Here is a 12,500-nt window from a genome sequence, read left to right on the forward strand (position 1 = left end):
AGGATAAATTACAAACAAGTGAAGGCAAATTTCCAGTACCAAAATTTTCCATGCTTGGTCCTACCACTTCCCCTAACATTCCAGAGTTCGCGTGCCTCTCTTGTTTTGGTGTCATTATTCAACCGTACCGAGGACTTACTGTTGCGAAACAAAATTGACACCTGTAGATTGTTAAATTAGCTCAAACTCTATAACTTTCGAAATGAAAATCTGTTATTTGTGAAACGGAAAATGTTTAGGTCTGTAATTTACAACAATAGAATTGCAGACAACTCAATGCCACCAACCGTTAGGATGAATCTGTCAGTTCACTACCAGCGTGGATTACGTTCGTAACCTTGAAGGTAATAACAACTTGGGTAAGAACGAAAAGAAAATCTTCTTGGTGTACTGTGAACGCTGAACGAGAACTCTGGAAAGTTACAGAGGTTTGTATCCAAGCATCGAAAATTTTAGGAACCAGAAATTTGCCCTGACCTGTTTGTAATTTCCCCTCAAACAGCTTTTTCTGTCTTCAGCAGAGTATCCAAAGTGATTTGAGAGGGAGAAAGGAGACGGTTAATAAGTTATTAATTGGCTTGAATGCTTGAAAATATTTCCAGCTGGCAAAACAAGTTATATTTATGAAAATAGCAACGAAACTAGGGATGTACTCGGCGACCCACGACTCACGTGGGCAGAGATAAAAAAATCCGGACCGCACTAAGAAGCAATCAAAATGCAGGATTCGTTAATTTACGTAGAAATATCAGATTATGAACTACACAAAGTGTGGAGAATGTCAAAATTAAAGAATTAAATTTGGCACTCCGGTTATTACAGACATTGTTGCGTTGCTTTAAAGGACAAACAAACAAGATAAAATACGTTACAGTGTTTATATTTACAAAACAACACGCATACTCTCTAAAAGAATTGTGCAGTTTCTCCCGAGATTTAGCACACGGAACCCGATGAGCTAGCCCTACTTTTTGCAAATTTGTTTCAATCACTAATGGAGTTACTCTGTTGTGGACCAAAACGGTTTTGAGCGATAAATTCGACATTTCCCTGCCACCATCAAAATCAACTGGACAAACCCAGTTTGATGTATTGCGTGACGAGATTGTGCAAATTTTCCCACTTTTTATATTACCTGTTTCGCAGGTTCTACGAATTGAAACCAAAATTAGTCAATGTAACGAATTAAAATCAAAAGTTACACTGTATTAAATGGATGGAAGAACTTTACATTTTTATGATAATCTTATCTTTTAAAATTTTGATATGGAAAAAAATGAAACAGTTATTAGCATGTTCCAAGTGAAAGTACTAGTTGACACCCGCAGCACAACGAAAAATGTGAGGCAGTGAAAGAAAGCCAGACTGACTAGAGATGTTTTCGAAGTTTTCGGAATTAAAGTTGTAGTCGGATCACATGAGTAATATATTTCCATTTTCTCGAGAGTGAAGGCTATTATTTAACTAAAAATTTATTCGCAAGTGCCAATCTGGGCTATCTGCACTAGCAGACAAAACCAGAATTCTTTTGACATAATCAAAGGACAAATTGTGTCATGACAGATTTTTGTCTCGCTTTTTTCATCCGCTTAAAATTTCAAAGCTGTCAAATTTTGTCAGCGCTTGATCTGCTCATGAGACCAGCCGGCATATTTTGCCAATGGACTTAAACTCCAGTTTCCAGGATTCATCGTAGGTCGTTTCAAAGTTTTAAAATCCTCGAGTCTCGCACCAAAAGAAAGTTAATGTTTTTATGTTCTCTTCATCGGCTCCAATATGTTGTAGTTTGGACAATTTTCTACTATAAAGTTAATTGTTATATACTATCAACTTTATTTCTGTGCTTAAAAATAAATAAATAAATAAACAAATAAATAAACAAAAGCACCAAAATTGGTTTCTACGGTTCAGACCTGATTACCGGTTAAATGATTAATCAGTTTATCATATGGTATTCTCGGGTAATTTGATTCTAAAACAAATAATTATTCCTTATAATGCCAACGATGCCACGTAAGTGTGGTTAAATATCATCAACCTAGCAAAGCCTGGGTTCAGACCTGATTACCGGTTAAATGATTAATTAGTTTATCATAAACTGTTGTTCTCTGGCAATTTGATTCTTAGACAAATAATTATTCTATAAAATGCCAACGATGCCAGGTAAGTGTGGTTACACATCATTAACCAAGCTAAGTCTGTGCTTAAGAACATTTCCCAGCAGCTGGACAAAAAAATATATATTTATCAATACAACTTGAATTAACTTGAATCAGCTACAGCCTAAGCAACATAAGTGAAGCTGGTTATAAATGCATTTAGTATTCTCCTATTCCATTGACAAGACCAAAGTTCAAAGTCCCTTGATTACTCTCGATCCTGCACAGGAATCCCAGTATCATTGTGACTTTGACGAGCTTGAGAGTTTCCTCTATTGTCACCTTGCCTTTGATTAGATAAATCTGGGAGGACTTTTAAGATTCTTCTTTTGAAACGCCCCCTTGTCTAGATAGGAATTAAAGTTCAAATCAGAGGTACTTATTATGTTTAACAAGTTTTTCTTGATATGAATTACAGAGACTCAAAATTCATATATACCTCACTATTTCCCAAACAGTGACAGAAGAAAATAAAGAATCCCTTCGACAAAATATAGATAAAACTCCATTAGTTGATAATAAAATAAATAAGCAAAAAGATACAGAAATAAAAGCAGCTTTACTCTTCTGTTCTTTCTTTCTTTCTTTCTTTCTTTTTTTTTTGTTTGTTTTTTTTTTTTTGTCGTCAATGTAGGGTTGTGTCCTTTAGAACAACTCTGCTAGATATCTCTTTTCCTTATCATCTACGATTGTTGACTTATCTGAGGCTTATTTTCCCGAATATAACTCTATCCGTCAGATGTAGTTCATGTTGACTCTAACATCATTTTTAAGCAGAGCTAAGGCTTTAAAGATAAAAAATACAATTGCAAAAGGAAGGTTTAAATGGTCGCGAGTCGGCTTATTTACGGAGGGTCACGGGTCTGGTGTCTAAAAGTTATTCTGAATTATCCTGAGATATGGAGGCGCTTTTCAGTATTTCTGACGCTTATCACGTTGTAAGTACGCTCTTATCTCTACCCATGAGTAACCAAATGCTTGAACAAACCTTTAAGATTTTAGACGACGTTACCTGATTGGAATTAAGAATTACAAAAATGTAGGAGAAGGCGATGTGTAACGGCACAAGGAAGCCAACCAGCCACGTGACACCCAGCAATGGAGCCAACACCACGCATGCACGGACACCATGCCTGATAAAGACCAAATGAATAGTCACTTTGAAAACACAAGCGTTAAACTGAATTCTAAATCTTTTTCCCACAAGTTGAAATAAAGAAAGATTGAAAACTCTTAAATTGAAGGTAATGAATAGTCGCGATATAATGTTGGGAGTGACAAAAGAAGCACTTTGAAGGTCTTCCATCGAAAACGCACCATATTTTATGTGCTAGGGCGTCATTCAAAGCCTGTCAAGCCTGTCCAGGCCAGTTTTTCTTTGTAACAAGCAATAATACGAGATTATTTAAAGTCTAAGCACTTTAAAGAAAAAAAATTGACATTATGGAAGCATTTAGGGAGAAGTAACACTAATCATCCCACCTGATCTGCTCAGTTTGGCTCTCCTTCACATGTTGGATTGTTGTTAATTCCTTGATAACTCGCACGAGGATCATCATGTTAATCTTCAGTTATTAAAAAGGAAAAAAAAAGAAGAGGGAGAAGATGAAAAACGGCAAAAATGGAACTGTCGGATATTTTTTATTGCCCTTGCCTCTATTGTAAGTTTTTAAATAGGAATTTTAAAGACTCATCAAGAGAATAGAAATGATAAAAAAATGTTGATCTAATCAACGGTGAAACAAATATTTTCAGATGACTAAAACTGGTATCCATCGAAGAAATTTAATCTGTTGCCACTTACAATTGCGATCAGTCCAACAAAGGAAACAAATATCCAGATGATATTATTAGAGGAGGACATCCAGCAGCTTAGAATTTGAAAAAAAAAAGGCACAGGGGAACAAAGTTCAAAATTGTTTTCTACGTCGATAGCAGCATTTAAAGGTGTTTCATGGCAGAATGTCAAATCCAAACTCATTTTTGATACAGCATGTTGCCTTTACGTTACATTAAAAAACTCTTCCACTACTTGTACTGTAATACATTGAGAGATCCACAGCTTGCAGCTTGAAAGAAGGGGGTGCCTGGTGGGTAAGGGGGGGGGGGGGGGAGGCCAGTTAAAAGGGCTGCAGGTTTCTGTTATTAAGCCCTTGCATTCCTTAGTCCTGGTTCACAAAATATAGGAGTCAGGGAAAAGGGAAGGTCACACTATGGCACCAGGATTTTTTCTCCTTTACCTTCCCCCATTCCCCCCTTTTTTTTCAGGTTCATAAATTCAGGCTTCCACCATTTTTTATGCAGTCGATAAAATTAACAAAATTTAAAACTTACTTTTCATCATTGACAAAAGTTTCGATTCCATCATTTCCTGCAGCGATTGGCAGAGATACAGCAACTACGATTGCAGGCAGTCCTGAGGAAAGTAAAGATAAAAGATTGCCAGTTTAAGTTAGACATTATAGCAAAAATAATCAAGTTGTAGTGTTATTACATTTTCCAAAGCCGATGACTGTAGAAGTTGATGATTTTAATGAACCACCGACGGTAAGTTGTTACGCGATTATATGAATTTTCAATGTGATTTTTTTATGTTGTTAACTCTCGAAACCTTTTGGCTGTGGGTATGAAATTACTAAATCACCGCAAATTCGACAAAGCTGACGAAGGGCTAACGCTCGAAACGTCAGCTTTTTTACTCTTTACGGTGGCTAATTTACGTTTTCAACCCAGTTGTTAACACTAAATTACCTTCTATACTCTCCCACCGACGCAGCACCACAGTTTCTTTAGAAACTTACCCCTTCATTCATCTGCCTTACTTCAGCCAACTAAATTTGCATTTATAACTAACTCTAATGAGCACCGGGAATATTTAACTATTAACTTAGGTACAACTCGAGACGATGCAATGGTTTCCAAAAAATGCGTGTGTTCATTTGAAGATTTAAAAAACAAAGCCATTTTAAGATCTTTTTGTTCAGTTTGGTTTTTGCAAATCAGAATCGAGATATTTCCTCAAGTATTTCTTCAAGTCCTATCCCATTTTTCTCATTTCTTGCTCCTCACCCCAGCAAAAGCCATGATAGCGATACATTTTATCGCTAATGTTGTAAACCTTTACAACAAATAAATAGATATAAATCCCCTCGACAAGCATCCAGCAAAAACTGGCCATCAGGAAATACTGCATAAGAGCTGCCACAGCTACACAAGCGGCCTGCAAGAAATAGATAATCCGTAAAAGTGTTATAATTTTCCCGTCAAATGGTATTTGCCGAAATAATAATCCGAAAAACAGAAAGAAACAGAAACCAAAATAAACAGAATGAACAAGGCAAAACTACGACATAGAAAACATGCAAAACCGAGGGAAAAAAAAAAGAGAGAACAAGAACAAGAAAAAGAATCACTCGATGGATCAGTCAGTCTTCAAATCATTAAGAAGCTGGACCAAATTAAATACAAGCAAACAAACAAACAATTACAAGAACAGGAGGTTCAAAGAGTCACCTGGTTTTCAGTGAAGTCGATTCCAGCGAAAAAGATGATATGTCCTGCTCCAATGCAGGATGTCAGACTAACCCGTATGTGACACAAAGGTAAGTTTCTGTCTCTGCAAACGAGCCAATAAATAGTAACTAATTGAAATTGATTTAGCAGTCAGACTAAAAGGATCAATGAATTGTAAAGGAAACCATCAAAAAGACAATTGCAAATGATCCACCAAACGAACGAATAACATAATTATGCTGACATAATACACTTTTTATAGGAATTAATTTGTGAATAACGAATGAATAAAAGAATACTGACCAGAAAGTTTCCATTGAAATATCATATTTTAAGAAAGATCATCTCAAAACGTTTGATTTCTTTTCCAGATACGGTCGATCTGTGCTGACATCGATCCAGAACTGATTCGATGACTTATTTTCCATCCTTTTAGACATAGTTAATTTCTCACAATACAGTTCAAGGGATATCAGTGTTAATTAAATGTACTTACGTGAGCTGAAGATAGCTGATAATTGTGAGTACGACTCCGGTGAGAGATAAAGCCATCCCTACTCGAGTAAGGAGTGTCAATATTTTGTCATGTTCATCTGACGAACGAGTTTTATCCTGATTGAAAAACTGTAAAGATCATAATTATTTTATCTGTATCAAAGGAAATGTTTATATTAATTAATAAAAATAAATGCGATACTTTTATGCTTCTATGTAGCTTTTTAGGTCCATATAATTTTATTTTGTAGAAAAAAACAAATAGTCACCTTCCCGTCATCAGCATTGTTGGTGAAATCCATGAGTACAGCGAAGTGGGTGAGATGATTGCATACACATTCCGTGTAATGATCTGATATCATCTTTGTTTGACATCCTTCACTTGACCAACCCCCAAAGCTTTAAAAACGAATAAGACAAGGAGAAAGGAGTCAAAATAACTTTTTTAATTAGAAACCTCCTTCTCCCTCCACCTGAAAATAATTCAGTCCACTCTACTAATATCTCCAAAGTGATTTCTAATACTTTGAGCTTCCTTTACTATGAAAAATTGGAAGAATTAACGCCGCTAATAAAATATATGCCACTGTAGTGCTTACTTTTCTTCAGAGAAGCTCCAGAATACACATGTTCTTTTTTTACGATTCACCTAAAGGAAAAATAGAGTCAAGTGTTGTGATTCAAAGGGTAATATAGCGAGGCTTCAGTGCTCGCCCCAGTGATGCCTTACTAGTAGCTGACTATTAAGGCGTCATCAATTATAGAATATTAGTGTTACCCTCCAAGTTAAATGGTAATTCTGAACATGAAGGTCGGTGGGGCAGCCCCACAAATGAGGTCTAAATTTGTTTTCAATAAAAGTGAATTTGAATATTAAAGAATATGGTTAGGAAATGACGGTTTTTCCTCTTCTTTTTTGTATTTCAATTAAGGAGTCGAAATGCGATGAAATGTGATTGGTTTGGGGCTCATACAATGTAACGCGAACTTAATCCTAACTTACATCGACTGTAATGGGAACCCGTAGCAACGGAAAGGAACAAATAAAGAAAAACAAAAACAAACAAGCAAACAATCAAAGGAAAATGATAAAAAAAGAAAAAATACCTTCGTGTTTTGAAAAACCAAGGTGACGTTCTCTGCGAGCACTTCTAGCAAAGGATCTACTACAGCGGATATAATTTTACTGTCCAGTATCCTGAAATAAACCAAACTCAGCAATCACAAATTAGCCTCTTTTTTTTTCCTATTTTTTTTCTGTCTGTGGCTTATATTTTAAAATTTACAAACCAGGTTTTGTTGGTTCCTCCAGAGCCTGCTGAGTAGTTTGAAAAAAGCTCCTGAAGGCTGTTGTATTCAATCCCGAGTACTACGGATCCTATTTTTAAGAGGAAGGAGAACTGAATTTAAAAAAAATGAAATCGACCACTTACGAGCTGCTGGTCCTACTATGCGAAAAAGAGTAGATAAAAATGAAGTCCAATGAATTTTCAGGTTCGCCGAGAAGTGAAGAACTAAACCAAAATGAATACACCTACCATTCGGATGTAGATTAGCTGAGGGAATCTTGATAAAGTTCTCCTCATTGCTTCCATTGAAGAGAAAATCCATTCCTTTTCGGTGAACATTACGTTTGACTTGAAACGCTATGGTAAAAGTGTTAATAATGATGATGATGAAAATAGTCATATCATCAACGATGACGATAACAATAACGATAACAGATACGATAACGGTAACAACAACGGCAAAGACAATGGTAACGATAACAATGTTTTTTAGCAAAATATAACGAGTTTTTCTTCAACTTACCCAGTTCTTTGCTGGTAACATTAGCTTCGGGATTTGTGATTTTTAATCTACGTTTGGCAAATCTGATTATAAACTCCTCAAGGGCAAAGGAGGAAAACATAGCTTCTTCCCCTTCTTCATCTGCGAGAATATCCCTTTGTTTATGGCGGAACCGAATTTTTTTAATTGCAGTTGCAAATATTGGTAAAGCGACCTGGGTTAAAATGGGCAAAATCGAACATGTCAGGAATTAACTCCTGCAAACTAAGAAAACAAATTAGCACAACAAAACAGGCAAACGAACAACAACAACAAAAATTGAAACAGAAACACAGCAATTATGGGAAATTATTACGCGGTGGCTATATTCAGTAATTTTTGCATAACTGCCTTCAACGGCCCTTTGAAATGAACATTTAGAGTCTCTGTGATAGGTGGCTAAATGTATCCCATTTAGTCAATCTCTAAGTGCTTAATGAACAATCTATTGAACAGAAAAAGAACAGCAAATACAAAGATTACAATATCAACAACAGCAACACATAAAACAAATTAATTACTAAAGTAAAAGGTAAGACAAACATAATAATTGAAGTTTAAATCTTGGTATGAAGAATTACCTGCAAAGCATTTTCTTTATTGACTTCAATGTTAGAAAGGTTCATCAAATCATTCATCTAAAAGATCATAAGGTGTAATGTCAAGTGTTATAAACAGCTATGAAGCCCGAGCCCTGTGTTCTATCATCCTGACAGCCATGCAAAACATTTAAAGTTGGAAAATATTAAGTTAATATCTTACCCAACTTGGAATTGGCTGTACCACATGAAAGCGAAACAGAAAGGAAAGAAAAGAAAAAGGAAACAAACAGACAATATAGCAAATATTCAGATAAGCAAAATATGCAAAAAAAAAAACATAACAAAACAAACAAACGAACAAAACAGAAAAACAGTAATAAACATAAACCCTCAAACATATCAAAGAACACTCTGTTACGTTACAAAAAAACAGTAATAAACATAAACCCTCCAAAATAACAAAGAACACTCTGTTACTTTACAAAAAAAAGTTATTATATTAATAATTGCAGCTTCACCTTGAAATTAATGCTTTTAAGGCTCAGGATCGTTTAGAATATAAAGTAATAATAAGAGAATAATTTAACTGTTTTAAACATGTTTTCAACTGGCTACTGCATATACATTTCATCTGCGCAGAAGAAAATTATAATTTGTCTAGAAATTGAAAAACCAAAAAAAAGTAAGGAAAAAAAAATCTCACCTTAACTTCATAATTCCTTGTGACCACTAATGTCGATAAGGTAAAACAAATCAGAACATTTCAAATCATCCGGCAGGAATGTTGGACGTTACACCTAGTGCTGCGCTTAATGTGCTATGCCAATAAACATTTCTGTGGAAAAGGGGAACTTCAAATGGGTTTTAGCAACATGTACTCCTCTTAGCTGGCGAGCTATTATTATTTGCTATTAAAATTCTACCGTCTGGTGTTGCACTTACACGTCTCTTTTGAATTTTCCAATAACGTGAATTGAAATTGTGGATTCAGCTTAAAATATAAGAAGTGCCAGATTAGAATGAGTCGCGCTTCTCGATGAATCATGACTTTCTGTTTCCTAAAATCTACTTACTTAAGGTAATAATAAATACAAATGCTCCGCAGGGTACTACACGAAATGGAATTTTCCCGGTGTCAATTCCTTGATTTAAGAAAACACTTCGACACTCTGGTTGACATGGTGGCTTCTCTCTGCCAGCGAGGGAGTAAAGTTTTTTACACCACGTATAGCAGGAACCTTGGCGAGCGCCAAAGACAAATGGACTACATTTTATCTTGCGCCATCCACTCTCAAGAAAGTTTCTGCAGTTCGAATGTTCACATTTACTTCGGTTCAAGAACGGGGCAGTTGTACACGTATCATCTGCAATAAATTGAAATGATGGCAAAATAATTATAGAGTACAACTTGCCTCTCAAAAAAGTCATGTTTTGCAGTTCAACTTACGCAGCGCAGTTTTTAGCTATGCATGCATCGTCTGAGCTGATTGAGAGGAAATTATGAAACATGATTTTCTCTTGAATTGGATGAAACGTCTGGCCGCGATCTGCCTAATATACCAACTGGATTAACTTCATTCGGTCATCTTCTAACTTTACTCAAACTTGCCCGTAGTGTCATAAGCACTTACTTTGCTTACCTATTGCCCAGCACCCTTGAACAACTACGGGATAATAAAGGAAAAGACAAGACTCACATCAAAAGAATATCATTATAACTATGATGATACTAATGATGATGATAATGATAACAGTGATAAAAAAATAATAATAATAGTAATAACAATTATGTTAATATTGACAATAAAATAGTGATATTAACATTAATAATCAGCTGATAAAGCCTGCAACTAGCAAACCACTCAGAAACAGTAAATGTTGCAGTCGTGCAGTGGTGGAACGTATTTTTCATTACAGATATTTTATTTTGAACTTTGTTGAAGGGCACTAACGTTTATGGTTCCGCTTTTAATCGGCTTGTTTTGACACTGTAGTGATACTTGAATTACGATTTTGTCTATCAGAGAATTTGCTTTCGAGCATACATCATAGCTATAGAATTACAATACCTAATGTTTACCTTTTTTTTAGGCTAAATTCTTACGTAGCATTTCTTTTTAATGTGGCAAGGAGCTGATGTGCTGATAGTACAGGTTTTCCATATTTTAATTATCAATCTACATTCAAGATGCACGCCATCTTGGCTTCGAGTCGAATCCAGAATTTCTTAGCTTCGCATATTTAAATCACAAGTGAAATTACTATTACAATTTCTCGCCATTCTTATATCCATGGGGAAAAACTAATAGAAAATATATATCTCTTTATGCCTCTTTTTTTCTTCAGCCGTCCGTAAGCTCAACCCGCGCATTTATCCTAAATATCTGTGTTCAGTTGTATAAAGGGTGGATAACATTATCCAACGGATAGATTGCTATCCATCGATCTTTCTATAACGCATGTAATTCTGTGTTTCAAAGCGATTGTCTCGCCGTAAGAATCTCTATCTTAGAAAATTCTCTCACGTCGCCCAAAACGATGAAGGTAATCAACCAAGAAGAATTGCAAATAAATGAATAGATAAATAAAGATGGCAGTGTTCCATCAAGTAAAACGACAAGACTCATTTTTCGTAATTTTGATGAGATAACCCGCAATAATGGTGGCGTATTCTAAGTTTAGTGCTGATCAGAAAAAGAAAAAAAAATTCGAATTTTCCCTGTATATGTGCATATCTCTTGTTTTTATTAAGAGAGCCTTAAAGAGCTCCGTCGAAAAACAAAAAGCGAAATTGAAAGTACCACATGCAACCAAAACTCTCCTTAACACATCGAGTTTTTTAAAAGTTTACATATTTAAAGGTCACCATACTACATTTTAATACTCACCAACCACTAGTGCAAGAAAAACCATTCTCCAGACCAATTTAGCTAGAGTTTTCTTTCGAACTTTTAGATATGAATTCGGCATTTTTAGGATCACCTTCTCGTGAAATAAATAAATTGACCAGCTGGGTCCTTATTTTCTTTATAAATTCAGGCAATATTAATACTAAGACATGACTAGAATTATATCTAAGATACGAAGTGTCACGGAAATCACTAGGAAGTGGCAGGTCGCTGTGAATTAAAAACTTCTCAAAGCGGACGTTTTCTTAAATGTTTTTTTTTATTTTTATTTTTTTTTATTATTGTGTTCGTTATAGAGGAACCGAAATTTTCCTCACCCTAATTACTTTTTTCCACTTTACTTCCCCCTAACACCAACAAAATAGTTTTCAAACTTGCTTTGAAATAGCGGATGACAAGACAATGAATCGCAGTACTGCTTTTTCGCGGTATTTTTTTAAATTCTAATTCACCCATACGTTGGGCACACACTAACGTATTTGTGTAAATGATATGGCAACTGCGAGATGTGCAATGAATGATCATTAAAACAAAACAAAGAGTGTTCAAGTCAATAGGTGTCTTTATTGAAAACTAGGCCGAATTTCCTAGTTTGCATGACGAACTAAAACGAGGTTGAGAAAGCTTTATCTCTATAAAGAGGAAATTTTCAAATGAATAATTAATCATGTCTACCAAGGGAAATTTTCGTGTTAAGCCTCCATCTCATCACAATATTTTCCTTTTTTTGGCAACACTAAATGAAGGACCAAAAAACTGTTTTTAGTTCGACAATTTGAAACAAATACACCTTTAAGAATTTTAACTCCGCTATTTAAGTAGCGTTTTACGAATACAGACTTTCTTGAGAGACTAAAAATTAGCTAAGCTGACAGCGGATAGCAATTGAAGGGTTTTAAACAAGGATTTTAAACATTACTCTATTGGTATCAAAGGAACATATAACATTTCATTTTAATGCCGACAAAACGAGAATTATTAGTTCAAGGATACAGAGGAAAACGAGAAAACGAAAAATTAAGACGGACTCAAGGATGTGATAGTCATTGCTA

At 35.2% G+C, this 12,500-nt stretch overlaps 1 protein-coding gene across 1 annotated transcript; it reads right to left on the minus strand.

The window, feature by feature from the left end:
- Positions 1-2,229: 2,229 nt before the first annotated feature.
- Positions 2,230-8,784, minus strand: LOC113683175 (adhesion G protein-coupled receptor D1). Its single transcript, XM_089213975.1, has 16 exons — positions 8,579-8,784; positions 7,980-8,172; positions 7,706-7,813; positions 7,458-7,545; positions 7,275-7,365; positions 6,767-6,816; positions 6,437-6,566; positions 6,169-6,296; positions 5,673-5,775; positions 5,229-5,379; positions 4,494-4,575; positions 3,964-4,030; positions 3,642-3,724; positions 3,172-3,292; positions 2,599-2,640; positions 2,230-2,505 (listed from the first exon to the last, which is right to left on the minus strand). Exons 1-16 carry the CDS (start codon positions 8,633-8,635, stop codon positions 2,368-2,370), a joined length of 1,632 nt encoding a protein of 543 aa, XP_089070101.1. The 5' UTR covers positions 8,636-8,784; the 3' UTR covers positions 2,230-2,367.
- Between the last annotated feature and the right edge of the window lie 3,716 nt (positions 8,785-12,500).

This window comes from Pocillopora damicornis, chromosome 1 (genome assembly GCF_964200805.1).
Source record: "Pocillopora damicornis chromosome 1, jaPocDami1.2, whole genome shotgun sequence".
Classification (NCBI taxonomy): Eukaryota; Metazoa; Cnidaria; class Anthozoa; order Scleractinia; family Pocilloporidae; genus Pocillopora; species Pocillopora damicornis.

Coding starts and splice junctions, on each gene's coding strand:
- LOC113683175 (XM_089213975.1), bottom strand. CDS start 8,635: ATGAATGATTTGATGAACCTTTCTAACATTGAAGTCAATAAAGAAAAT. Junction 6,567..6,766: donor TGGAGCTTCTCTGAAGAAAA/GTAAGCACTACA, acceptor TCGTTTTTAAAG/CTTTGGGGGTTGGTCAAGTG. Junction 4,576..5,228: donor CTATCATGGCTTTTGCTGGG/GTGAGGAGCAAG, acceptor TACTTTCCTCAG/GACTGCCTGCAATCGTAGTT.